This window comes from Podarcis pityusensis, assembly GCF_964106645.2.
Source record: "Podarcis pityusensis genome assembly, chromosome: 13".
Classification (NCBI taxonomy): Eukaryota; Metazoa; Chordata; class Lepidosauria; order Squamata; family Lacertidae; genus Podarcis; species Podarcis pityusensis.
Window position 1 is genome coordinate 9561114 of NC_138038.1, and position 26285 is coordinate 9587398.

The 26285-nt window shown below is 46.6% G+C and overlaps 1 protein-coding gene and 1 long non-coding RNA gene across 2 annotated transcripts in view; one reads left to right on the forward strand and one right to left on the reverse strand.

The window, feature by feature from the left end:
• Positions 1–16731, forward strand: part of LOC308460672 — a 178749-nt gene extending 162018 nt beyond the window's left edge. Inside the window, exon 3 of the long non-coding RNA XR_013978709.1 lies at positions 16329–16731. This is a non-coding gene — a long non-coding RNA (uncharacterized lncRNA). The remainder of the gene's footprint in view (positions 1–16328) is intronic.
• On the reverse strand, positions 14864–25719 carry COX18 (cytochrome c oxidase assembly factor COX18). The gene is made up of 6 exons (XM_080976989.1): positions 25350–25719; positions 22994–23094; positions 21798–21961; positions 19332–19453; positions 18299–18406; positions 14864–15180 (listed from the first exon to the last, which is right to left on the reverse strand). The coding sequence occupies exons 1-6, from the start codon at positions 25710–25712 to the stop codon at positions 15010–15012; spliced, it is 1029 nt and encodes a 342-aa protein (XP_080833115.1). The 5' UTR covers positions 25713–25719; the 3' UTR covers positions 14864–15009.
• Positions 25720–26285: the final 566 nt, after the last annotated feature.

Sequence of the window (26285 nt, forward strand, 5' to 3'; positions counted from 1 at the left end):
GTAACGGCAGGGTGGCTTGTTCCCCCAACCGCAACATGTGCTCTCTGTTAGGGAGAACACGCTTTGGTTAACAACACAACCATGAGCAACATGTCCAAGCCCCACTGATTGGTTGTGGACTTCACCGGGCCCCACCACAGAAGCCTGAAGTTATGGGGTGCTGAAGGGACCTAGCAAGCCAAATGGGTGACCCAAATGATTCCTCATGTGTTTCTTGAAGGTTTTTCAAGGAAACAAACAGGAAGGGGGTTAGTTTTGGTTGAACTTCCTCATCAACACAGAGTGTGCGCAGCGAATGGCGCGTAGGAATAAACAGTTGTCCACAATACCTTTTCTTAGTTTTATTTTCGAAAACGTAACAACCAAACGTTGCAAGCCATCACTTCTCCTCACCAGCAGCTTACAAGACCTTTGATCAAATTAAGTACAGTTTCAATTAACCAATTATCCTACCACATTCCTTCCTTCACCCGGTGCAGAAAGTAACTCCCCTTTTAATTAGGCAAAAAGTCGAGAGACCACATGTGTGCAGCTAAGCAGGTCAAACTGCAAACATACATCTCTGAAACCAACCTGGGTCCTGAGTAGCGTTATTGACCACTTTAAGATAAAGAAAAACCAACAGTTTTGGTCTGTGTGTCTGTCTGAGTGGCAAAGAGAGAAAATGTGTGCACATTTCAGGTCCACAAAGCATGAAACCAAAATTGGCCATTCTTTGTTCCATGAAACATTGGCTATTTGATTGGGCTTTAATACCCAGCTGGTCTGAAATTTGCATACACGCACACTGAAATATACTCAGAGTCGCAAAGTGATTTCATGCTCTTTATTCAGCTCATAGTGGTGAGGAGGAATGAATAAATGTCCCCTCACAGTATCTGCTTTATATACATTATTTACACAATGGGCTGCACATGATTGGCTAATTCTGGAATTCTACTGTAAGCCAATCAGGTTGTGGATTCACTTCTATCTGGAGCAGGATTGGGTGGTTCCTGCCAACCAATCATACTGCTGCATTGTTCTAGGACCAATCAGACTGCTGCATTCTGAATCCTATTGTTCTAGGACCAATCAGACTGCTGCCTTTTGGATCCTATTGTTCTAGGACCAATCAGACTGCTACAGTTTGGATCCTATTCAACTCAGTACATAACACCCCTCCCCTCTAAGTTCCAGTCCTGCCCGGGAGGTCGCATTCATAGTCCTCAAGGTATGCCGGCGGCCTACGTGTGCGTTGTGGCCTGGGGTGTTCCCTGGTCCGGGCTCCGGGTTCTGGCTCGTGTTCCAAGGATGCTGGCTGTGATGCGGCTGTTTGGTCTGGTGCAACCGGCTCGCTCAGTCGTGGTTCTGGTTCCGGTGTCCTTTCGGCCTCACGGGTCCTCTCTGTATTTACTGATTCTGCCTCTCCTGCTGGCCCCTCCTGCTCTATGGGCCTCACTGCCCCGCTGTTCCCTTGGGACTCCTCTGACCTGTCCTCCTCCTGGTTTTCTCCCGGGAATCGTCGCCGTATCTGGTCGCAGTGGCGGCGCCAGCATTGCCCCCCATCCGTTAGCACCTCGTACGACACGGGGCCAGTGACCCTGGTGATTGTGGCGGGTACCCATGCTGGGCCTGCCCCAAAATTCTTTGCGTACACTGGGTCCTGGGCCTCGAAGGTCCGGGGGTTCCTGCCTTCCCCCACCACTACCTCATCCTGAGCTCTATCGGGGTGAAGGCGGTCCAATCTGATTGCAAGGCGCCGACCCATTAGTAGTTCAGCGGGGCTCCGGCCAGTCGTTGAGCTGGGGGTGCTGTGCTGTGCTAGAAGGAATGTGGCAAGGCGGTACTCCCAGTCCCCTTGCGTCATGCGGCGAAGGGTGTCCTTGGTGGTCCGCACCATGCGTTCTGCTTGGCCATTGGTGGCAGGGTGGAACGGCGCCGAACGGATGTGGCGGATGGCGTTCTGCGCTGTGAAGGTTTGGAATTCTCCTGACGTAAATGCAGTCCCGTTGTCTGAGACGAGAGTGTCAGGGAGCCCGTGGGTTGCAAACAGCCTGCGTAGTACCCGGATGGCTGCGGACGTGGAAGTGGACAGTACCAGTGCGACTTCCAGCCATTTGGTGTAGGAGTCCACCACTATGAAGAATGTTCTCCCCTGAAAGGGGCCAGCGAAATCCACATGCAGGCGTGACCATGGTGCTCGGGCGGACTCCCAGGACTGGACTGGGGCCCTTGGGGGATCTGGGCGGGATTCTTGGCAGGCCTGGCAGTGTTTGACCCAGGCCTCTATCTCTCCATCGATCCCCGGCCACCACACATAACTCCTGGCAAGGGCCTTCATTCTTACTACCCCTGGATGTGTCTCGTGTAGGGCTGTGAGGACCCTTTTGCAGAGGGGCTGGGGAACAACGACTCTGCTTCCCCATAACAGGCACCCCTTGTGGGCCGACAGTTCATGTTTGCGGGTTGTGTAGCCGGCGAATTCTGGCCCGGGGCTGCTGCTGGGCCATCCCCTCCACACCCAGTCCAGGACCCGGGAGATGACCCTATCTTTCTTGGAATGGTGTGCAACTTCTTGTGCCTGAATGGGGCGGTCGGGAAGCAGCTCCAGGCTCATAACCTCTTGTGCAGGTGCTGGGTCAGGGCCTGTTTCCGGTAGTGGTAGCCTGCTGAGGGCGTCCGCATGGCCCATCGCCTTCCCAGGTCGGTGAATCAGTGCATACTGGTAGCTGGCAAGGAAAATTGACCACCTGAGGACGCGAGGAGACAGCACTTGGGGGGTCTGCTTTTCGGGGGCAAACAAGCCAAGCAACGGCTTGTGGTCAGTCACCACGGTGAAGGGCCGCCCGTACAAGAAATCATGGAATTTTTTTACTCCCTTTACGATTGCCAGACCCTCCTTGTCGATTTGCGAGTAGTTCCGCTCGGTTGTGTTGAGTGTCTGGGAAAAGTACGCCACCGGTACCTCTCTTCCATCCGGGAGTTGGTGCCCCAGGACAGCTCCAATGCCATAGGGTGAGGCGTCGCATGCTAGCACCACCGGCAGCCTCTCGTCGAAGTGTGCCAAGACCGAGTTTGAGACAAGCAAGTCCTTGACTGCCTGGAATGCGGCCTCCTGGCGCTGGCCCCACACCCAAGGGGCCCGCTTGTCCAGGAGTCTGTGTAGGGGCTCCGCTACCGCCGCCTTGTGGGGAAGGAAGGAATGGTAAAAGTTCAATAGTCCCAAGAAGGCCTGAAGTTCAGTCTTGCTCTTGGGCGCTGGGGCATCACAAATGGCCCGTACCTTGTCCCCAGTCGGGTGGACCCCTTCTGCGTCCACCATAAATCCCAGAAAGTCCACCTGAGGCACTCCTAGTAGACATTTTTCCCGCTTCACCTTGAGACCCGCCGTCTGGAAACGGTGCAGAACGGTGCGGAGGCGGTCCTCAAACTCCTCTGGTGTGGGGCCGGCAATCAACACATCATCGAAGAAGGGGGTGACGCCAGGAATCCCTTTAAGGAGAGAGTCCATTATATTCTGGAATATGCCTGGTGCCACGCTGACACCGAATTGCAGCCGCTTTACCCTGAACGCTCCTCTGTGCGTCACAATCGTCTGTGCCTCTGCTGTGGCCTCATCTACTGGCAGCTGTTGATATGCTTGGGCCAAGTCCAGCTTGCCAAAAATTTTCGACCCAGCCAGGGTGGCAAGGACATGGCTGACCACTGGCACTGGGTATGCGTGGGCCGTGAGGGCCTTGTTTATGGTACATTTGTAGTCTGCGCAGATGCGGACCGAACCATTAGGCTTGACAGGTGTGACGATTGGGGTTTCCCAGGGAGCATTAGGCACCGGCTCCAGCACTCCTTGCTCTACGAGTCGGTCCAATTCCTCGTCTATACGGGGTTTCAAGGCGAACGGGACCCGGCGGGCCTTGAACCTGACCGGTCGTACTGCGGGGTCAAGCTGTAGCGCAATGGGGGGGCCCGTATACTGTCCCAATTTCCCATCGAAAACCCCTGGAAATTCCTTGCATATGGCGTCCACGTCCACTTGTAAGCTAGTGTGGTTCACCCCGGTGACAGCTAGCCCCAGTGGTCCAAACCATGCCAATCCCAGTAAGCTAATGTAGGGGCCCTTGACCACAAGCAAGTCCAGTTGCCGCGTCCGCCCTCGGTATTGCACCCTGAAGGTCCCCACCCCCATTGTGGGGACCTTACGTTTCTGGAAGTCCCGGAGGGTGAATGGGGCCGGCCTGAGTTTGGGACCCCCAGTGGGACACAGTTTCCTTAAGGTCCTTGCCGAGATTATGGATAGAGTTGAACCCGTGTCAAGCTCCATGCGGCATGGGGCCCCCTCTATCTGTACCTCTACATAAATTTTCTCTACGTTGGGGTGGGGCAACTGGTATACCTGGAAGTCCGTGAGCTCCGTCGAGTTGCCTTGGTGCGTTGGGCCCCGGGACCTGGGGCTCTTGGATTGGTCATCTGATGCCTGGTGTCGGGTGGGCCGAGCCCGACACACCCGGGCGATGTGTCCCGATTTTCTGCACTGCCTGCACTCTGCGTTGCGGAAACGGCAGGTCCTCCTCTCGTGACTCTCCCCGCAGCTTGCGCAGTTCCCTCCTTCTCGTCGAGGCAGCTGTGGTCTGTGCGCTGCTTGAGTGCGCTGCTGTACTCGGTGCACCTCCTCCCTGTCGGATCCTGAGTCGTCGGTGAGGTCTTCATGGTGGACCCTCGGTTGGGATGGCAGGCTCGGCCGTGCCTCTTGGGTCGACCTCTCGGCAGCTTCTGTTGCCAGGGCCTCCTCCAGAGCGACCTGGAACGTTAGGTCCTTCTTAGCGTAGAGGCGCCGTTGCAGCTTCTCATCCTTCAGGCCACCGACGAGGCGGTCACGAAGCATGTTCTCCAGCTCTGAGAAGTTGCAGAACCGGGCGGCTTGGCGGAGAGAGGTCACAAACCCAGTTATGGCTTCCCCAGGGGCTTGCCACTTTGCGTAGAAGGCATTTCGACGAGCCACCACTGAGGGCTGCGGCGAAAAGTGCCCCTTCAGCTGTTCCATTATTGTTTTGTATGGAACAGTAGCGACGTCTTCAGGCGCAAGGAGAGCCCGGGCGATTTCAAACGTCTCCTCTCCGCAGACGCTGAAGAATATCGCCCTCTTCTTGGCGTCTTCTTCGTCGGTGACCCCTTTGGCTTCTAGGAGGAAGGTGAAACGGGAGGCGTACGCTTCCCAGTCTCCAGATGCTGGGTTGAATGGCGAGAAGCTGCTGTTGGCTGCCATTCTGAGTTCCTTGTGCCCCGGAGCTGAAGCCTGGATACACGGTGCGAGGCAGCGGTGCGGCAGTTGGCGGTGCTGCGGTGCTGTGTGTGGCAGTCAGCTCAGCGGGATCCCACCTTCGTCGCCAGTGAAATATACTCAGAGTCGCAAAGTGATTTCATGCTCTTTATTCAGCTCATAGTGGTGAGGAGGAATGAATAAATGTCCCCTCACAGTATCTGCTTTATATACATTATTTACACAATGGGCTGCACATGATTGGCTAATTCTGGAATTCTACTGTAAGCCAATCAGGTTGTGGATTCACTTCTATCTGGAGCAGGATTGGGTGGTTCCTGCCAACCAATCATACTGCTGCATTGTTCTAGGACCAATCAGACTGCTGCATTCTGAATCCTATTGTTCTAGGACCAATCAGACTGCTGCCTTTTGGATCCTATTGTTCTAGGACCAATCAGACTGCTACAGTTTGGATCCTATTCAACTCAGTACATAACACACACGGTGATGAAACCATTTTTTTCTAGTGTAAATATTGGTAATTTCTTTTCAGAACACAGCAGAATACACTGTTCTCAGGATATAAAGATAAAGGGGAGTGCATACCTTGATAAATGAGCGTATGGGGTTCAGAAAGGGGAGTGTTTATTATTATTATTATTATTATTATTATTATTATTATTAAGATACTGCCTCTTAAGCATGATTTGATAGGTTCTTTTTAAAAAGTTTTTATTAACAATTTCAACATAACAAATTATCAAAACACATCATATTCATTATTTTCCCCCTTTTTTCCACCCCCTTCAAACCCTCCCTCCCCCCTCAAAGACTTCCCTCAGCTCCTCTCTCTGATTTCTCAGCACATATTATTCTCTGCATGTTATAAAATTATACATATCCTTGCCTTATCTATCTTTCATGTTATCAGCCAATAAATTTGCCTATGTTTATTCAAAACCTGCCAAGGAGTCCAATGCATTTTGTTGTCTTTTTAAATAAATTGTAAAAAGCTCTCATTCTTCCTTAAAGTCACAATTGTCCTTGTCCAGCAATTTGTATGCCAATTTAGCCAACTCTGCGTAGCTCATCAATTTTCCTTGCCACTGTTCTTTTGTTGGGATTTCCTCCTTCTTCCATCCTTGTGCTATCAAGACTCTTGCCGCTGTTGTAGTGTACATAAATAAATTCTTTGTGACTTGATAGGTTCCGATACAGATGGCTGGCATTACGAGGCCTGCCAGATAGGTTTTTGTGCTGAACTGTATCACTGTGCCATACTCATCATCTCAGCCGAATTCCTTGCACCATCAACTAAAGGTGAACGTGGAGCTATTGCCACTAAAGTTTGCAGGACCAGCGCTGTTATAAGAATTTTAAGGTCTCAAATATAGAATAAATATTCATAAATGCTCACATATCTAAATATATAAACTATGTGTCTGAAAGGAGAGCAATCCTGAAGCCATTTGGACTCACCCAGTGACCTCAAATATTCCTCTGCGGTAAGGGAGGCAAATGGGGTATGTCTTTTCGCTTACAAATCCTCTCTTAAGGGCCTATTTGCGCATGAATAGGGTGAGCCTGTGACCTGGATTCAGGAACTAAACTTGCAGGGGTCAGCAAACTTTTTCAGCAGGGGGCCGGTCCACTGTCCCTCAGACCTTGTGGGGGGCCGGACTATATTTTGAAAAAAAGAAGAACGAATTCCTGTGCCCCACAAATAACCCAGAGATGTATTTTAAATAAAAGCACACCCTCTACTCATGAAAAAACACCAGGCAGGCCCCACAAATAACCCAGAGATGCATTTTAAATAAAAGGACACATTCTACTCATGTAAAAAGACGCTGATTCCCAAACCATCCATGGGCCGGATTTAGAAGGCAATTGGGCCGGATCCGGCACCTGGGCCTTAGTTTGCCTACCCGTGAACTAAAGTATTAACCATCACCAAAGAATGGCCAGGCTGCCCAGGTAATGCAACCAGTGACCATTATCAGGTATCCTGGCAGACAGGATTTCTGCTGTAGACTATCTCCTATGATGATTTTGGGGTGGTCTTTGGCTAAGGGGCTGGCAATGTCGAGTCTTACAAGGTTCCCCCACACTTTGGTTCAGGGTCTCTCGCTCCTTGGAAGGAGGAAAATAAAGATCAGCCTTGCTTTCCACTGGATCCTGCCTCCATCCATTCTTCTCTTTTTTTTTCTTTTTCAAATTTTTTTTATTAGTTTTCCAACTTTATGACAAACAAATAGAAAGAAAACATCAAATAACAAACAAACAAACATTTATCCTAGCTGTAATAATTCCACTTTTGTTAACATTGTTGGGTGATTTCCTTGAATCCCCCTGGCTGAGTTTCCATATAAATCATTGTAGCAGTTTTCCAAAACTATTTTCACATAAAATTTACTTGGTCGATTAACATCTTTCTTTTCATTATTTTTTTTAACCATAATATTCTACAACATCACTTAATTAAATCCTAGGCCAATCTGATACTCACAAGTAATTCTATTTAAGTTATCTTAACATATTTAGCTAAATAGTCTTTAAATTTCTTCCATTCTTCTTGGTACCCCTCCTCCTTCTGGTCGTGGACTCTTCCGGTCAGGTCGGCTAGCTCCCAAAAGTCCACCATCTTCATCTGCCATTCCTCCACTGTTGGTACTTCTTGTAATTTCCAATTTTTGGCCAACAAAATTCTAGCTGCAGTTGTGGCATACAAAAACAATCTAACATCTTTCTTGGGCAATTCCAAACCTGTTACTCCAAGTAGGAAGGCTTCTGGTTTCTTAATAAATGTATATTTCAACATTTTTTTCAATTCATTATAAATCTTTTCCCAGAAGTCTTTCACCTTGGGACAAGTCCACCACATATGGTAAAAGGTACCTTCTTTTTCTTTACATTTCCAACATAGATTATCACTCTTGCGGTAGATCTTCCATCCATTCTTCTCTGACCAATCATGGACTTTGGGGACTCGGAGTCCCATGGGGAGTTGGGCAGCAAAAACCAAACCCCAATTTTAAATCAGCACCAAAGCAGTTGCTCACACCTGCCCCCTTGACACCACACCAAAAGTGACCCACATGGCCAGATGACCTACACAGAGCATTTCATGTGCTCACATCTCCCCTCACACTTCTCTCAATGTGAAGCAAATTGGCAACCTGTGACCTCTCAGTGGGTCTCCCTCTAAACACAAACATCTTCTCCCCAGCAGTGCAGGATTAGCCGGTCATCCATTTTGGGGGGGGGGGTTTAAAGATGAATGCTTTGCTCCTTTCTCTAATTCACAATGGAAAAGTATGAGGTGGTGTTTCTCTGCCCCCCCCCCATCAGCTTGTACCACGAGGGATTTGTTGTCTCATTTCGCAATTTTAGCCACAAACAAGTTCAAGGGGCAGAAATGCACTAGTTGTTGTTGTTGTTGTTGTTGTTGTTAAATTTCAACAACAACAATCTTTATTACGGTCCAGAGACCCAACAAAACATTACTGATCAATACACAGTTCATACAGCCTACCTTCAGGTTAATCAAGCATTTTGTTTAGAATATAGGGCTCATTTGTTCTTGCAACCACCGATAAAAACTTTGCCACTGCCAGCGTTCTAGCTTTTGTCCGGTCTTCCAGTAGGAACCTGACATAGTGAGCCTCTGACTTTCCCGGGAAAGGCACCAGCAAGGGTAGTATCAGTTCAGCCCTGGCCTGCTCATACTTCGCACAATGCAACAAAATATGATTTATGGAATCGATGTCTTGAGCACACGAGCAAAGTCTGTCCTGGTAGGGAACTCCTCTCAACCTACCATCCAGCACTGCAGAGGGGAAGACATTTAGTCTGGCTTTGGTGAAAAGCCTTCGATAGTTAGGTACTGTCAGGTTTTTGATGTAAGATGTTAACTCAAAGACATACCCATATTGTTAAATTTATATTCTGCCCTTCATTGGAACATCCCAGGGCGGTGTACATTAAAAACGCAATTTGCACACACACCCATTTTCCTCTTCTTTCATTTTCCAAAAAATGGAAAAGAAGAACTCCCAGCAAAAGAAGAATGGATACAAAAACCTATGGAATATGCAGAAATGGCAAGATTTACTGGAACAATAAGAAATCAAGATAACAAACCTTTTACAAAAGAATGGAAATGGTTTATTGAATATTTACAAATGAATTGTAAACAGATAAGAACATGGGCAGGATTATTGCAATAACCTGCAGTTTTATAAGAGTATATATTTAAAGCAGATGAATAAATGAGTCAATTAAGTTAATTTGGAATATGCGGGGGGGGGGGGACAAATTTAAGGAACCGCAGAAAGGAGGGGAAGGAAGTCAATTGTTGAAATGTTAAAATGGTTGTAAAATTATTGAAATGTATGAAACTGAAGATCATAAATAAAATAATAATAATAGAAAACATAATTTGCATAGCATAATAATAATAATAAAATAAAACCATAATAATAGCCCCCAAAAAAACATTTAAATGGCACCTCCAAAACTTTCAGGGTTTGGTCTCGATTTGGGGGCACAGGGGAGTCATGTGGCTCAGAAGCAGATGTGTGGCCTCAAATAAGCAGAAATTAAGGCGCAGATAGTAAACCAGGTGCAAGGAATGAGGGGATATCATGACAGATACAGTTTGCAAAGTCCAGCGGACTACAAAACCCATCACCCCTGGGCCTTTCCAGCTTGGGCTGATGGGAATTGTAGTCCTAAACCTCTGGAGGGCACCAAGTTGGTCAGGAAGGTTGCCTTGGACCGAGGAGCTCCGAGTTCAAAAGGCTCTGTATTGCTGTCCCTGAGGGAGACTGACTACCTCACAAGAAACCTGCACATGCCCAGACACTACTAAATGCTGCCTAAACTTAACATTGTGAGGAAACTATTAGAAGCCCTGAAATTGAAATATATCTGCTTCGTCCAAGGCTAGCTTACAGTAGAAAGCTTCCTCTAAACTGCTAGGCCTACACGTTACGGTAGGCAATACTGCCACTGTGTGTCCACAACTAGAAATGCATGGGGAATTTCAGCTTTGCATCTAAAGGTCTTTGCAGAATTTTATAGCAATGTATTTGAGGAGGGGTAGTGCCTCTGGTGGGGGACACATCTGGTGCCTTCTGGGGTAGTTTTCAGCAAATCCAAGTAAACTTGCTTTAGTTTTAAAAAAGACCCCCCAAAAAGGTGTGCTCTTTGTCATTTTGCAAACTATACTTGTTAACTGCATGAAAGGTACAGTCGTACCTCGGAAGTCGAACGGAATCCATTCTGGAAGTCCGTTCGACTTCCAAAACGTTTTGGAACCAAGGCGCAGCTTCTGATTGGCTGCAGGAAGCTCCTACAGCCAACCAGAAGCCGCGGAAGCTGCAGCGGAACGTTCGGGTTCCAAAGAACGTTTGCAAACCGGAACACTCACTTCCCGGTTTATGGTGCTTGGGAGCCAAAACGTTTGTCTTGCAAGGCGTTCAACTTCCGAGGTACGACTGTACATGATTTTGTATTTCACTTCCTAGTTTTCAAGTGACTGAAGATTTTGCTGAGTGCAACTGTTGCGGAAACCAGGGCCGGATTGAGGTTTGATTTAAGCTGCTGTAGGTAATGGGTCCCTTTATATGTCCAGCTGCCCTTTGTCAACAACAAATTGCCGCTGTTTTTTGTGCTGAATATGTGCTATATGGTAATTTATGGACCTAATAAGTATCTAAAGCCATATGCAACTATGCAGAATGTAGGCACCCTATATATAGAAATGAGCAAACCAGTGATATTTTCGGGAGCAGGCTAGCAGGTGGGGCCCATTACTTACATCATAGGAGCCTACACAACACAAAACACTGTTGCTGTAGGTAGGTTTTATTTTATTTATTTTTTATCTTCTATTTTGGAAATGTACATCTAGTTTTCCCCTTTAAATTTTTTGGGGGCCCCCAAGAGAGTGGGGTCCTAAGCTATAGCTTGTTTAGCTTATATGTAAACCAAGCACTGGCTGAGATGTTTCATTCCGAATCTGCTGGGCAGAACCAGACAGAGGATGATGACGACGACGACAACAACAACAACATTTTATTATTTATACCCCGCCCATCTGGCTGGGTTTCCCCAGCCACTCTGGCCGGCTTCCAACAAAACACTAAAATACAATAACTTATTAAACATTAAAAGCTTCCCTAAACAGGGCTGCCTTCAGATGTCTTCTAAAAGTCTGGTAGTTGTTGTTCTCTTTGACATCTGGTGGGAGGGTGTTCCACAGGGAAGGCGCCACTACCGAGAAGGCCCTCTGCTTGGTTCCCTGTAACTTGGCTTCTCGCAGTGAGGGAACCGCCAGAAGACCCTCGGCGCTGGACCTCAGTGTCTGGGCAGAACGATGGGGGTGGAGACGCTCCTTCAGGTATACTGGACCGAGGCCGTTTAGGGCTTTAAAGGTCAGCACCAACACTTTGAATTGTGCTCAGAAGAAGACACAAGATCTACCCACCTTGGAAGAATGGCAGATGAAGGTGATGGACTATATGGAACTGGCAGAAATGACTGGCAGAATCCGAGACCAGGGAGAAGAGTCGATGGAGGAAGATTGGAAAAAGTTTAAAGATTATTTACAGAAATATTGTAAAATTAATGAATGTTAGAATGATGTTGGATAGAAACTAAGTGGTCTTTAGCTGAAAGGTTACAAGGGAAGATGAAAAAAGGGTTTATTATGTAATATGTAAAAATCTAAAATTACAACATTTTCATGATTAATGATTAGGATACTAAAAGAGAGGAGGGATTTGCTGAACAAAATAATTGAACTGGAATACAAAAAAGGAAGGTGTGAGGAGGTCCTGGAAATAAGCAAATGAAGGTCAAGTAATGGAAGAATTGTTTTTAAATATTTTTACTATTTTTTTTGTATTTTTTTTTTCTTTATCTTTGTGGGTTTTGTAAAACATTGAAAATCTTAATATCTTATAAAAAAAAATGAATTGTGCTCAGAAACATAATGACAGGTGGGTGTCCTGCCCCCCCCCCAACAAAATCCTTGCTACGGCCATCCTCTCCTCTGCCCACCTCTGAATACCAATTGGTAGGAATTGCAAGCGGCAAGAGTTTGCAGGCTTCCCCTAGACATTTGGTTGGCTGCTGTGAGAACAAGATGCTGGGCTCAATGTCATGTGACAAAGACCCATGAGAGCAGAAGCAGCAAAGCAGGCTGGGAAGTGCGGGGACTGCACATCATTTGGGTCTACTCAAGTTATTCAGGCCTAACTGCTAACTGTGGAGTTACTCTGACATGTGACTGAGCCGCCATTTTCTCTGTGTGTTCTCAGTAAGATTTCAGTCAGAGTCCGTCTGCCTCAGCTGTGAGCAGACTCAGTGTGTAATCTCAGTCAAACTGTTTGGAACCATCTTGTTTATGAAGAAGTTTATTTTAACTCAGTAAAGCTCTTATTGTTTCACTTAAAAACTCTGCATTATTTACGCTGCGCGTCACTCAAGGGGGCTTTGGCCTGATCCAAAGGGCTCTCCTTCCATTCTCTTTATGCCCTCCCAACTGTTACGTACTGAAGTTCTCACCCTGGGCCAGCAGGGGGATACTGTAGATAGTTATACAAATAAGGGATCGAAAGTGACGTTCAGTGATTGGATAGTTTTAGAAAGTTGCTACAGTAACGTTGTACTGGAGCTCTATATAAGCAGGCTGACTGAACCCTTCAGCTCAGTTCTGTTCTGGCCTCTGAATAAAGAAGAGCTGTTTGAAGAATCGCTGTGTCGTCTGATATGTTCACCCACAACTTATCACCAACCATTTCTCGAATTTTGCAAGCCAACTGCCAAGACTGCCGTGCCCTTGGCGCTGGCTGCTTGATTCGTCTGTGACTGTCAAGAGCATAGCTGTCAACTTACAGATTTGAAAATAAGGGACCAGCAGCCAAAATAAGGGACCAGCAGCCTCACCTGTTCCAGGCACTCCAGTCTTCCTGTCCTCCTGCAGTCTGGTCAAACTCATGCTGGTAGCTTCGAGAACACTGCCCAACCAACTTTGTAACCAGGGGTTCAACTGAATAGAATCTGAATCACATGCACCACAAGGCCTATGCAGCCTCAACTTAAGATGGCTCCCCGGCCTGGCTTCGCACTGCAAAGTTTGCAGCAGCACGTGCAACAAAATGGCGTCCAGCATTCAAAAAACCCCTCAGCTTGCATTAACTAGCCACACACAAGGCATGCAAGCTCCAACCCCCCGTCTTTCTTAGACTTCTTATTGGGTGAGCAACACAGCCAAGCAACACAGTTGGAGCCTCCCTGCTCCCTGGCCGGCAGGGAGAGGAGCAGCTTCCTTTGAAATTTAAGGGACATCATTTAAGGGACATCCATCAATAAGGGACAGCAGCGGGACATGGCCCTGGAATAAGGGACTGTCCCTTCAAATAAGGGACACTTGACAGCTATGGTCAAGAGCCCAGCACCAGCCGCAGTTGGGGCAACAGCTTGCCCACTTTGCTGCTAGCATGCTGCCACCTGGGTGAAATTCAGCTGGGACCTGGGACTGGCCTATGGGCCATGCAGCTTCCTCACCCATAGATCAAAACCATAAGGGGAGGGCAACAGAAGGGTCAGACAGAGTACAAACCAAAGGCCAGGCGGAACAGCTCTGTCTTGCAGGCCAGGCGGAAATATGTTAAGTCCCACAGGGCCCTAGTCTCTTGTGACAGAGCGTTCCACCAAGTCGGGGCCAGTACTGAAAAGGCCCTGGCCCTAGCTGCGACCAATCTTGCAACCTGGGACCTCCAAACCTGGGACCTCCAAAATGTTGTCATTTGTGGACCTTAAGGTCCTCCGCGGGGCATACCAGGAGAGGCAGTCCCGTAGGTATGTGGGTCCTAGGCCGCATAGGGCTTTAAAGGCCAAAACCAGCACCTCAAACCTGACCCTGTACTCCACCGGGAGCCAGTGCAGCTGGAAAAGCACTGGATGAATGTGATCCCGCGGCGAGGACCCCATAAGGAGCCTAAGGATGGATGTGCATGTCGTTCTGTTCAGGTTTTTTCAACAAACTGACTTAATTCACATCTCCCCATCTAATATATGGATTGCAACATAATTGTTCTTCAGATTTTGTACATCCCAAAATTCTGCAATACACCTCTCATCTCAAAAAGTGATTTGAAAAAGGTTAAAGATGTGTGTTTTGGGGATACCAGAGATGCATACACTGTGATAAAATAGGTATTTAAATAGGTATGCAAATAAGCTACAAACTTAAGTATGCATCTAATCACGAATTTCAGTATAGCGTTTGTTAAAATGCAGATTAATACAAAGAGAGGGAATTTCAGAAATCCAAGACAAACTGAAAGCATCCACAATGTTTTAGAACAGGCACCCCCAACCTTCAGCCCTCCAGATGTTTTGGAATACAATTCCCATCATCCCTGACCACTGGTCCTGTTAGCTAAGGATGATGGGAGTTGTAGTCCAAAAACAGCTAGAGGGCCGCACGTTGGGGGTGCCTGTTTTAGAAGCTGAACAGAATGTACAGATGAAATTATTACTGGTAGTGGTGAAGGATCGACACATTTCCCCACTCTGCGAACATATTAGCCACAAGGCCTCCCAACGTAACGACGTGTACTCTTTTATTAGGAAAATAAATACGGTGTCACAATTCTCAACAGTCCAATGGAGCCACATTAAATAAGTCTTTTATAGCAGAGCACAGCTCAATTCTAAATCTAAACATAGCACAGGTCTTCTGAAAGAGTGTTTCACTTTGGGAAATACTTTGCATAGATTCCAGCAGCAATATCTCTGTAAGGAGTGTCTGAATCAGACTTGGTCCGGGGTATGTGGCAGAGTCGACGGAAAGCAGGAGAACGAAGCAGGAGGTTGTGCGAAAGGCCCATGAAGCTTGAGGAGACCCAGTACAAAGCCATTGCCTGAAACCAGAGAGGAAAGAAGCATTACTTTCAACAAAGCCAGGATGCTGAAAAAGTATCGCAACCACCCAAGAGGACGGACGCTATCTTTCGTTTTTAGGAATATCAAATACAGCGGTACCTTGGTTCCCAAACGCCGAAAAGTGTTTGTGTGTTCCAGTTTTCGAACGTTTTTCATAAGCCGAACGTCCGATGCATCTGTCAACTATTGTTTCTGGGGCACCTGCACCGATCAGAAGCTGCGGCTTGGTTTTCGAACATTTTGGAAGTCAAACAAACTTCTGGAATGGATTAAGTTTGGCGCTTTGGCTATTTATTTTGCGTTTTTGAGGATTTTTTTGGTTTATTTCCCTTCTTTTTGTGACTGTGTGGAACGCAGTTCAGCTACAGTGTGACTGTGGAAATCGATAAAAGCCCCCCATCCAAATAATGACTATCATCAGTGCAGCTAAGGGGAAAAAAGAATTTTAATTTTCATCATCCACAATACTATCATATTTATTTTATAGTACAGTACATTGATTACTGCTTTCATTTTATGGAGCGATGGTCTCGTTAGATAGTAAAATCCATGTTAAATTGCTGTTTTAGGGGTTGTTTTTAAAAGTGAGGAACAGATTAATCCGTTTTGCATTACTTTCTATGGGAAAGCGTGCCTTGGTTTTGGAACGCTTTGGTTTTGGAACGGACTTCTGGAATGGATTAAGTTTGAGAACCAAGGTACCACTATATGTGGAAAACTTGATGGGATACATTTCGGCCCACCTTCCTCCAAAAAGCTCAGGGTGACAATACAAAGTGCTCTCAAGTCCCTTTTCTCCTCCTTCTAACAACCTTCTGAGTTACATTAGGGTGAAAGATGGTCCAATCACCAAGGCTGAGGGGAATTTGAACCCAGGCCTCACTCCAGCCGCAAAACCTGGCTCTTCCAAATTTATGAAGCCATCTTAAAAACTGGAGCATCTTAGAAGCAATATTCTACCCAGCTTCAGCAGGAGTTAACATAGCAGGGGTCGGCAAACTTTTTCAGCAGGGGGCCAGTCCACTGTCCCTCAGACCTTGTGGGGGGCCGGACTATATTTTTTGGGGGGGAAATGAACGGATTGCTATGCCCCACAAATAACCCAGAGATGCATTTTAAATAAAAGCACACATTCTACTCATGTAAAAACACGCTGATTCCTGGACCGTCCGCGGGCCGGATTGAGAAGGTGATTGGGCTGGATCCGGCCCCTGGGCCTTAGTTTGCCTATCTATGGCAGAGATGTTCTTCTAAGATGCTTCAGTTTGGATGTTGGATTTGGATATGAAAGACATGGGTTCAAACTCCTGCTTAAGCTGTGATGTTCATGCACCAGTCATACAACATCCAGCTATTATATCATTCAGCTCTTCAAAGAATGAGTAAGGACACTAATGCCATTACAAATATGACAGTTTCTGAAAACGGGGAAAATCCTCGTGGTTTTCTACTGCAAGAGGTTTTCTGAGCAAGATGTTCAGTACTGGATGCAAGGGAGCATTTGGAGTTTAGATGTAGGAAGTTGTACCAACAAGAGAAAAATGGCAAGTCAAGCTTATGGAATATGCAGAAATGGTGAAACTGACGGAACGAATCAGAGACAGAGATAGTGAAGAATTTAAAAAAGACTGGGAACCTTTTATGGTGCACTTACAGAAATACTGTAAAGATATGGACTCACTAGCGGGATCTGATTAAACATTTACAAGAAAGAAAATAAGATCAAAGGTTAAGTTAAGGACAACGTGGAATGAAATTGACTGTAAGAAGTAATCAAGAAGGAAAATTTGGAATAAAACTGATAAGAGAATAAGAATATTAAGGTATAGGATTATAAAAATAAGATAATAATTAAGCAGAAGTAGTAAATATTTAAAGAACCAGAAGGGTAAGTTGAGGGAAATCACAGGGAGGGGTTTCCCCCTCCTTTTTCTTTTATATGACAAATGTTATATTGTGTTGTTTGATTGAATATAAAACTGTAAAAATCCAATAAAATCTTTTTAAAAATAGATGTAGGAAGGTGAGATATTAGTCAGGCTACTGGTCCTTCACTGATGTCAACCCCAATTGCCAGCAAATTTCCAGGGTCTCAGGCAAAGGTTCCTCACATCATCTGCGATCTAGTCCTTTTAAACAAGGCATGGCCAAACTCGGCCCACCAGATGTTTTTGCACTACAACTCCCATCATCCCTAGCTAACAGGACCAGTGGTCAGGGATGATGGGAATTGTAGTCCCAAAACAGCTGGACGGCCACGTTTGGCCATGCCTGTTTTAAACTATGCCAAGGACTAAACCTGGACATTTCTTACACAGGAAAAACAGCGCAGGGTGCCTGTACACACTGCTGGAGTGTATTATTACTTATTGAAATGAAGCCACGGCACAAAAACCATTTCCGGGCTCCAAACTGGAGAATTAGGGGCTCACTCGCAATGGGTTTCCCAAACCACCTCAGAGCCTGGAAGAAGCATTGGCCCAACTCAGCGCTGTTGTTCTAGTCAAAACAAAATAAAAAAATTCCAGTAGCACCTTAGAGACCAACTAAGTTAGTTATTGGTGTGAGCTTTCGTGCGCATGCACACTTCTTCAGATACACTGAAACAGAAGTCACCAGACCCTTATATATAGTGAGAGGGTGGGGAAGGGTATTACTCAGAAGGGTGGTGGGAATGGGTGATTGGCTGATAGGTGTAGTAAACCTGTTGACAACTGCTAACGACTGCATAGAAAAAAGCAAGGGGTGAGATGGCTCAAAATAGCTTTATCATGTATAATGAGCTAAGAATCCAATGTCTCTATTCAGACCCGGTCTCTCCATGGTTTTAAGTTTGGTAACAAGTTGCAATTCAGCAACTTCTCTTTCCAGTCTATGAAATTCTTTTGCAATAAGACAGTTACTTTGAGATCTTGTATAGAATGTCCTGGGAGATTGAAATGTTCTCCTACTGGTTTCTCTGTCTTGTGATTCCTGATATCAGACTTATGTCCATTTATCCTTTGGCGTAGGGTTTATCCTGTTTGTCCAATACAGAGAGCTGAAGGGCACTGTTGGCATTTGATGGCATACACAATGTTGTTCTAGGTTACTTACTGATGGTACAGTTGCAGCGATTGGAATCATAAGCACCGAGACACCTCGGAAGAAGTTAGTGCCATACCTCTGGAGCCGAGAAAGTTCAGTTTTCCGCAAAGCAAAAATCTGGAGAGAGAAATTTCACTTGTAAGAAATTTGGGGAACAAAATGTCAGCTGGAGCGTCGAGGAGGCAAATATGCAACTCAGGAACTGGTGCGTACAGGTCAACGCAAGTTATTATCTACGCTTTAAAGTCCTTCCCAGGTTTAAAGCGTGAGAACTCCCAATGTGGCCGCCAATCTGCTTTATATATCAAGCTGCTCACCTCCTTTAAAAACTGTATCTAACGGTCGAAAGACAATGTTAACTGGAACGGTTTTTGTTTTTAAGAAGTATAGCCCTGCTATTCCAAAGCAGAAATTAAGTGCCATTACAGCGTTTGTTTATCTGTCTCTGCTGACAAACTGCTGGTCTATTTTATTTACAATACAGTGATCCCTTTGTTCTCAATCGCCTTGGTACTCAAACAACTTGGACCTCAAACAATGCAAACCCAGAAGTTAAGTGTTCCAGTTTGTGAACTTTTTTCAGAAGCCAAACATGCTCTGTTTTGAGTGCCACGCTTCCGTTTTGAGTGTTACACTGAGGCCTATCTGTTTTTGCTATTTATTTTGTGTTTTTGTTTTTGCGGCTTTTATGTTTTGTTTCTGTGACTGTGTGGAACCCAATTCAGCTACTGACTGATTGATTGTGTGACTGCAGTACATTGTTTATTGCTTTCATTTTATGGATCAATGGTCTCGTTAGATAGTAAAATCCATGTTAAATTGCTGTTTTAGGGGTTGCTTTTAAAAGTCTGGAACAGATTAATCCATTTTGCATTACTTGCTATGGGAAAGCGCGCCTTGGTTTTGGAACGCTTTGGTTTTGGAATGGACTTCTGGAACGGATTACATTTGAGAACCAAGGTACCACTGCATAGTAAATTGCAAGTCGGCCAAATAGCTGTAGATGTGATTTGATGGTGGTCCCAGAGTCAGCCTTCCATACCTCCACTATCAGCAGATTGAGGAGTCCAAGAGTGATTGGCAGAATCCAAGTTGAGTCAGGTACAGTGAGGTCCGGAAACCAGAGGACACCTCCTGTGGAAAGCTGCTCCTGAATTAAGAACCCTGTTGAAAAACCACACACACGGTTGGCGCATTTTGTTACCTTAAACATCCATCACTTTAGCGGATTAGGTTGAGGATGGACAAGGCTGAATCCAGACAAAAAAACATTGTTGGCAGATCTTGGATAAACGACCGACAACTTCTGGAACGTAACCTTTCTCCTCCTCCGTGATTCAGATTAGCAATCGCTAGATCCATCCCTGCAGCTGGAAAGTCAAGCTGGAAGCCATAGCTAAGGAGTCCTTTCAACAGTTTATGCTGTTCAACAGCTAACCAAGTGCGGAAAAGGAGATGCATTCAGTTAAGGGACCAACTCCCTTCTCTTGCAGGGGCCCAATTAGTGCCATTGCCTTCCGTTAAGAGTTTGGGTATAATCCTTGATGCCTCCCTTTCCATGGAGGCGCAAGTTACAGCAACAGCCAAGGCGACATTTTTCCACCTTCGCCGCATCGAGCAGTTGGTCCCTTACCTTTCCCGCCCCGACCTGGCCACAGTGATCCATGCAACGGTCATCTCCAGGCTTGACTACTGTAATTCGCTCTACGCGGGGCTGCCCTTGAAGCTGACCCAGAAACTCCAGAGGGTGCAGAATGCTGCAGCAATGCTCCTCACGGGGTCTCCGCCATGGAAGCATATTCACCCAGTGCTTTTCCAGCAGCACTGGCTCCCGGTGGAGTACAGGGTCAGATTTAAGGTGCTGCTTTTGACCTTTAAAGTCCTTCACAGCCTAGGACCCTCGTACCTACGGGACCGCCTCTCCTGGTATGCCCCACAGAGGACCTTAAGGTCCATAAATAGCAACACCCTAGAGGTCCCGGGCCCTAAGGAAGTCAGATTAGCCTCAACCAGAGCCAGGGCCTTCTGTAATGAGGCTGCATTTTAATGTTTTGATTATTTTAATGTATTTTAATCTTGTTTTTTAAGTTGTATTTCAATCAACTTGTTTTTATTATTGGTTGTTAGCTGCCCTGAGCCCGGTCTTGGCTGGGGAGGGCGGGGTATAAATAAAATTTATTATTATTATTATTATTATTAAGCCAAGGGATGAGAAATAGGGTTTGGGGAAACAGCGTACAGTGGAACCTCTACTCACGACCACAATCCATTCCAGAGGCCCATCCTTATGGCGAAATGGATTGCTGGTAGAAGCATCATTGTGTGCAGGCACATTTAGCGGCAGCCGCTTCTGCACATGCGTAAATCGCAGCAAACCCGGTGTTTACTTCTGGGTTTGCCGTGGTTGCAACTTGGAACAGGCCTAAGTAGAGCAGGATGTAAGTAGAGGTTCTACGGTACATTTTATATTGGACGTTGCTGCCCACACACTTCTACTACACTTGTTGCTGGTGTGGTGGCTCCTCTGTAAAACCGCTTTGAACAGCCCATAGGAGAGTTCCTTCCTTGCGGCAAGAGACTACGAGACTTGTACAAAATACTCAGTCAAGAGTTACTTTATTTCTTGGCTGGTTCACAAGCATTTTAGTCGCGACTATATACAAAACTATTTACATACATCTTTCCACCACGGGGTAAACCAGGCATCGGCAAACTCTGGCCCTCCAGATGTTTGGGACTACAATTCCTATCATCCCTAGCTAACAGGACCAGTGGTCAGGGATGATGGGAATTGTAATCCCAAACATCTGGAGGGCCGCAGTTTGCCTATGCCTGGTATATACAGGACTGGATCTCCTTCCGCAGGGCCTGTAAGACAGAGCTATTCCGCCTGGCCTTCAATTTGAATTCCCTTTTCCCTTTCCTCTTCTATGAAGAAACCCTTTCTGGGACCCCACATTTAAATTCTTCCTTGGTCTCCTTACTGGCCCTGGTAGGACTAACTAGGCCAGTTAGCCCTGGTGATCATTTGATGTCTACTGACTGGTTCCCCCCCCACACACACACACAAAAATGACCCCTGGATTTTTATTGATATTGATGCTGCGTTTGCATGTTGCATTCTATGCTGTTTTTGCATGTTGCATTCTATGCTGTTTTTAAGTCACATTTTAATCAATGTTTTATATTTGCTGTTAGCTGCCCTGAGCCTGGTTTTTAAACCGGGAAGGGCGGGGTATAAATAAAAAATTATTATTATTATTATTATTATTATTATTATTATTATTATTATTATTATTATCTCACACCGTGTGGGTACTCTTTCCTCATGCAGGGAAGTGCAACCTGCAACGTCCTCCTTTTTCCCCCCATCCCCAGCTGTAACCAATCAGCCTAGAGTGTCACTCCTAACCTTTAAAGAAAACTTCTTTAAACCTACAAGCTCCTTTTTCCGTTTCTTTGAAGAATGACTTCCTAACATTTCATGACACCAGTTCAAAAGCCTTACCGTCAGCAGCTGCTCTACCAATGCTGAAGTTGCGCAAAGCCATGGAAACGAAGACCCACATTGGAATCTGAATCCATACGAGCAAGGTGGCCTTCAAAGGGTGGCAGTTGTCTCGCACGTACAACTCGGAAACAATCCTTTTCAGATTCTTCTTGAAATGGAACCTGCTTGGGCAGAGGGAAACAGAAGTGAGGGAAGAACAACAAGGAGGAGGTTACAGCGATCTTTATAAAGGGGTTTACTAGCATCACTATAGAAATGCGGTAAGTGGGCAATATAAAGGAACAGAGAAGGAGTGGAAGAACCCGTAGACAGGTCTGTGGGCAGTGCTGAAAGGTCAATCGCAGAACAATTGAAATTGAATTGAAATACTTTATTGTGGAGGGGACGCGGGTGGTGCTGTGGGTTAAACCACAGAACCTAGGACTTGCTGATCAGAAGGTCGGTGGTTCAAATCCCCGCGACAGGGTGAGCTCCCGTTGCTCGGTCCCTGCTCCTGCCATCCTAGCAGTTCGAAAGCACATAAAAGTGCAAGTAGATAAATAGGTACCGCTCTGGCAGGAAGGTAAACAGCGTTCCCGTGCGCTGCTCTGGTTCGCCAGAAGTGGCTTAGTCATGCTGGCCACATGACCCGGAAGCTGTACGCCGGCTCCCTCAGCCAATAAAGCGAGATGAGAGCCGCAACCTCAGAGTCGTCCGCGACTGGACCTAATGGTCAGGGGTCCCTTTACCTTTACCTTATTGTCACTTGTACAACTTGTATACAGTGAGGTTACACAAGCACCCCCCACTCAGCTCTCTTAGTCTTAATTCCCCTCGTTTACTGACGCACACCCACCAAACCTGAAAGTCAGTTGCCCTGTTGTTATCTACAATACTGTCTTATTTATTTTATAGTACAGTACATTGATTATTGCTTTCATTTTATGGATCAATGGTCCATGTTGAATTGCTGTTTTAGGGGTTGTTTTTAAGTCTGGAACGGATTAATCCGTTTTGCATTACTTTCTATGGGAAAGCATGCCTTGGTTTTGGAAAGGACTTCCGGAATGGATTAAGTTTGAGAACCAACGTGCCACTGTATACTGCTAGGTGGCTTGCAGTGGCCACGAGCAAGAGAAATGTATTATTCAGAACACATACACAGAATATTATTCTAGCTGGATGAGCTGAGATACTGCTCAAAATGCTCTTACCTGGCTTCCTTTTCAGACCAACTCCGTTGTTTTGCACAAACGGAAACTTCATAGCGAAGGTGCTTGGCTAGGCTGTGGATTTCAGGCTTCAGGTTTTCCAGCTAGCTGAAAAGACACGGACGACTTAGTTATAAACCAGTAAAGTGGTTCTTTCCCCCTCAAAAAACTGTCCCTTAAAGAGCTCTCCCTTAGCATAATAATAATAATAATAATAATAATAATAAAATATTAAAATACTGTAATACATCGAACATTAAAAGCTTCCCTAAACAGGGCTGCCTTCAGATGTCTTCTAAAAGTCTGGTAGTTATTTTTCTCTTTGACATCTGGTGGGAAGGTGTTCCACAGGACGGGTGCCACCACCAAGAAGGCCCTCTGCCTGGTTCCCTGTAGCTTTGCTTCTCGCAATGAGGGAACCGCCAGAAGGCCCTCGGCGCTGGACCTCAGCGTCCGGGCAGAACGATGGGGGTGGAGACGTTCCTTCAGGTATACATTAAGGGTTTACTCTTGCTTACCTGCCAAAATGTAGACCCAGGTTCACTAGCATCACTATAGAAATGCAGTATAAGTAGGCAATATAAATACAAGTCAAACCATGACTCTATCTATCTGAGTACTGTCTATCCCATGGACTGCAAGAAGATCAGACCTCTCCATTCTGAAGGAAATCAGCCCTGAGTGCTCACTGGAAGGACAGATCGTGAAGCTGAGGCTCCAAGACTTCGGCCACCTCATGAGAAGAGAAGACTCCCTGGAAAAGACCCTGATGTTGGGAAAGATGGAGGGCACAAGGAGAAGGGGACGACAGAGGACGAGATGGTGGGACAGTGTTCTCGAAGCTACCAGCATGAGTTTGACCAAACTGCAGGAGGCGGTGGAAGACAGGAGTGCCTGGCGTGCTCTGGTCCATGGGGTCACGAAGAGTCGGACACAACTAAACGACAATTGTCTATGCTGCCCGGCAAGAGCTCTCTGGGGTTTCAGGTGGGGCTCTTTCCCAGCCATAGGTAAAGGTAAAGGGACCCCTGACCATTAGGTCCAGTTGCGGATAACTCTGGGGTTGCAGCGCTCATCTCGCTTTATTGGCCGAGGGAGCCGGCGTACAGCTTCCGGGTCATGTGGCCAGCATGACTAAGCCGCTTCTGGCGAACCAGAGCAGCGCACGGAAACACCGTTTACCTTCCCGCCGGAGCAGTACCTATTTATCTACTTGCACTTTGACGTGCTTTCAAACTACTAGGTTGGCAGGAGCTGGGACCAAACAACGGGAGCTCACCCCGTGGTGAGGATTAGAACCGCCAACCTTCTGATCGGCAAGCCTTAGGCTCTGTGGTTTAACCCACAGCGCCGCCCGCGTCCCTCTTTCCCAGCCATACCAGGGATTAAATCTGGGGCCTTGTGCATGGAAAAAAATAAATCATGCACACTACCACTGAGTACAGCTCAGTATTTTGCTAGAGACGGTAGTATCCTCATGCAAAAGTACAAGTTAGAAAGTTGCCATATAAGTGCTTAAAGACTAATAGGTAGTGAAATATCTGGATGAGCTGAAGGGCTATGCTAAATTGTCTGGATAATGAGATATTAAATCATAGAATTGCAAACTTGGAAGGGACCAAAAGGGTCGTCTAGTCTAACCCCCAGCAATGCAGGAATTGTTTGCTCAATGTGGGGCTTGGATTCACAACCCTGAGATTAAGAGCCTTGTACTATACTGACTGATATATATGACCTTTTCCTAGGTGTACACTAGATTTTTTATTTTATTTTTCACATGGAGTAGCCAAAAAATAACCCCAATTCCAGGCCATGAGACAATCTGAGCAAGGAGCTCTGCAGCCAAGAGCAGTGATTCATTTGCCAAAGAAAAGCATCTCCCACACTTCATCCTGCATCTAGATAAAACTGTTCCCCCCTCAAAAACATATTAAATTATACGGGCTCATTTGCAAGGCGGCAGCTTTTTTTATATATGCACTTTTAAGAAAGCCTTTAAGCTAATTATAACCTAACCTAACATTTCCAAATTGGACCAAAAAAAATATTAATCTGGTCCTTACACAAATACGCATTAAAATAACTTTTGAAGTATCATGTGCATATGGACAGGCTTGATCATTTTAAAAGCTTTACCGGACTCGAAATACTTTGCCGGATTTGGGTCATCTGCTGTTTATTTAAATTTCGCGTGGACCTCACCGAAACCCGCCACGGAGAGTCACACCACGCATTCCATTTTTTCCTCCCAGTTTACGCGTTCCACCCTCTCCGTGCGCCCCTTGGCTCGGGACGCGCTTGGCAGCCCTCTGCCGATGCTCAGGAGCCCCCTCTCCGTGCGCCCCTGCGCAGAGCCCACCTTGGCGAGGACGCGGCTCTGCAGGGCGGCGAGCGGGAGGGTGACGCCGGTGCGCAGGAGGGCGCTGGCGGCGACCACGGCGGCCCACCAGGGGAGCCCGGACGCGGCCTGCAGCGCCACCAGGCTCGACTCCATCCACGCCACGGGCGCCGAGGTCGACAAAGCTTCGTACCAGGCCCAGGACGCGGAGGGCTCTCCGGAGCCGCCGCCGGCGCCGCTACCTCCGGGCGCGCAGAGGGCGCGCGAGGCGCCGCCGCAGCCGCGGGAAAGCAGCAGCAGCCGCGGGCCCGGGCGGAGAGGGGCGCGCAAGCTGCGCGCGGCCGAAGCGGCAGCCAGGAGCGCAGGGGAGGCGCAGGGCACCATCTTGGTCACCGCGCAGCGCGTGCGCCCAGGGCGCGCCGCGGCGCTCCTCCCCGCGCTCCTCCTCCAAGCACGGCGCTTGGAGCGCCCCAAACGGCCCGCGCGCAACCCTCGGAAGTTGCTTCCCAATCGCATGCAGTGCCGGATTTACGTAGAAGCTAAACAAGCTATAGCTTAGGGCCAAAAAATTTAAAGGGGGGAAAACTGGACGCACATTTCCAAGATGTAATATAAAGAACAAATAAAATAAAACCTACAATTATAATTTCAGGTTATAGCAAGTTTCTAGATTATGAGTCTTTGTAAATTGTGTTTCCAAAGGAACTTTTGTGTTTGCATTAAGTTCGCTATGAATAAAAAATCATTTTAGGTTAGAGCTTAATAATTATTTCACTATTAATATACTTCTTCTGAATTGTATTTCAGTTCAACAATTACTTTGCTAAAATACATATTTTGTTATGTGCAAATGGCTTTAGGTACCTATTAGGTCCATAAATTACCATACAGTCATACCTTGAGTTGAATGTGCTTCGGGATGAGCGTGTTCGAGTTGCATTCCACGGCAACCCGGAA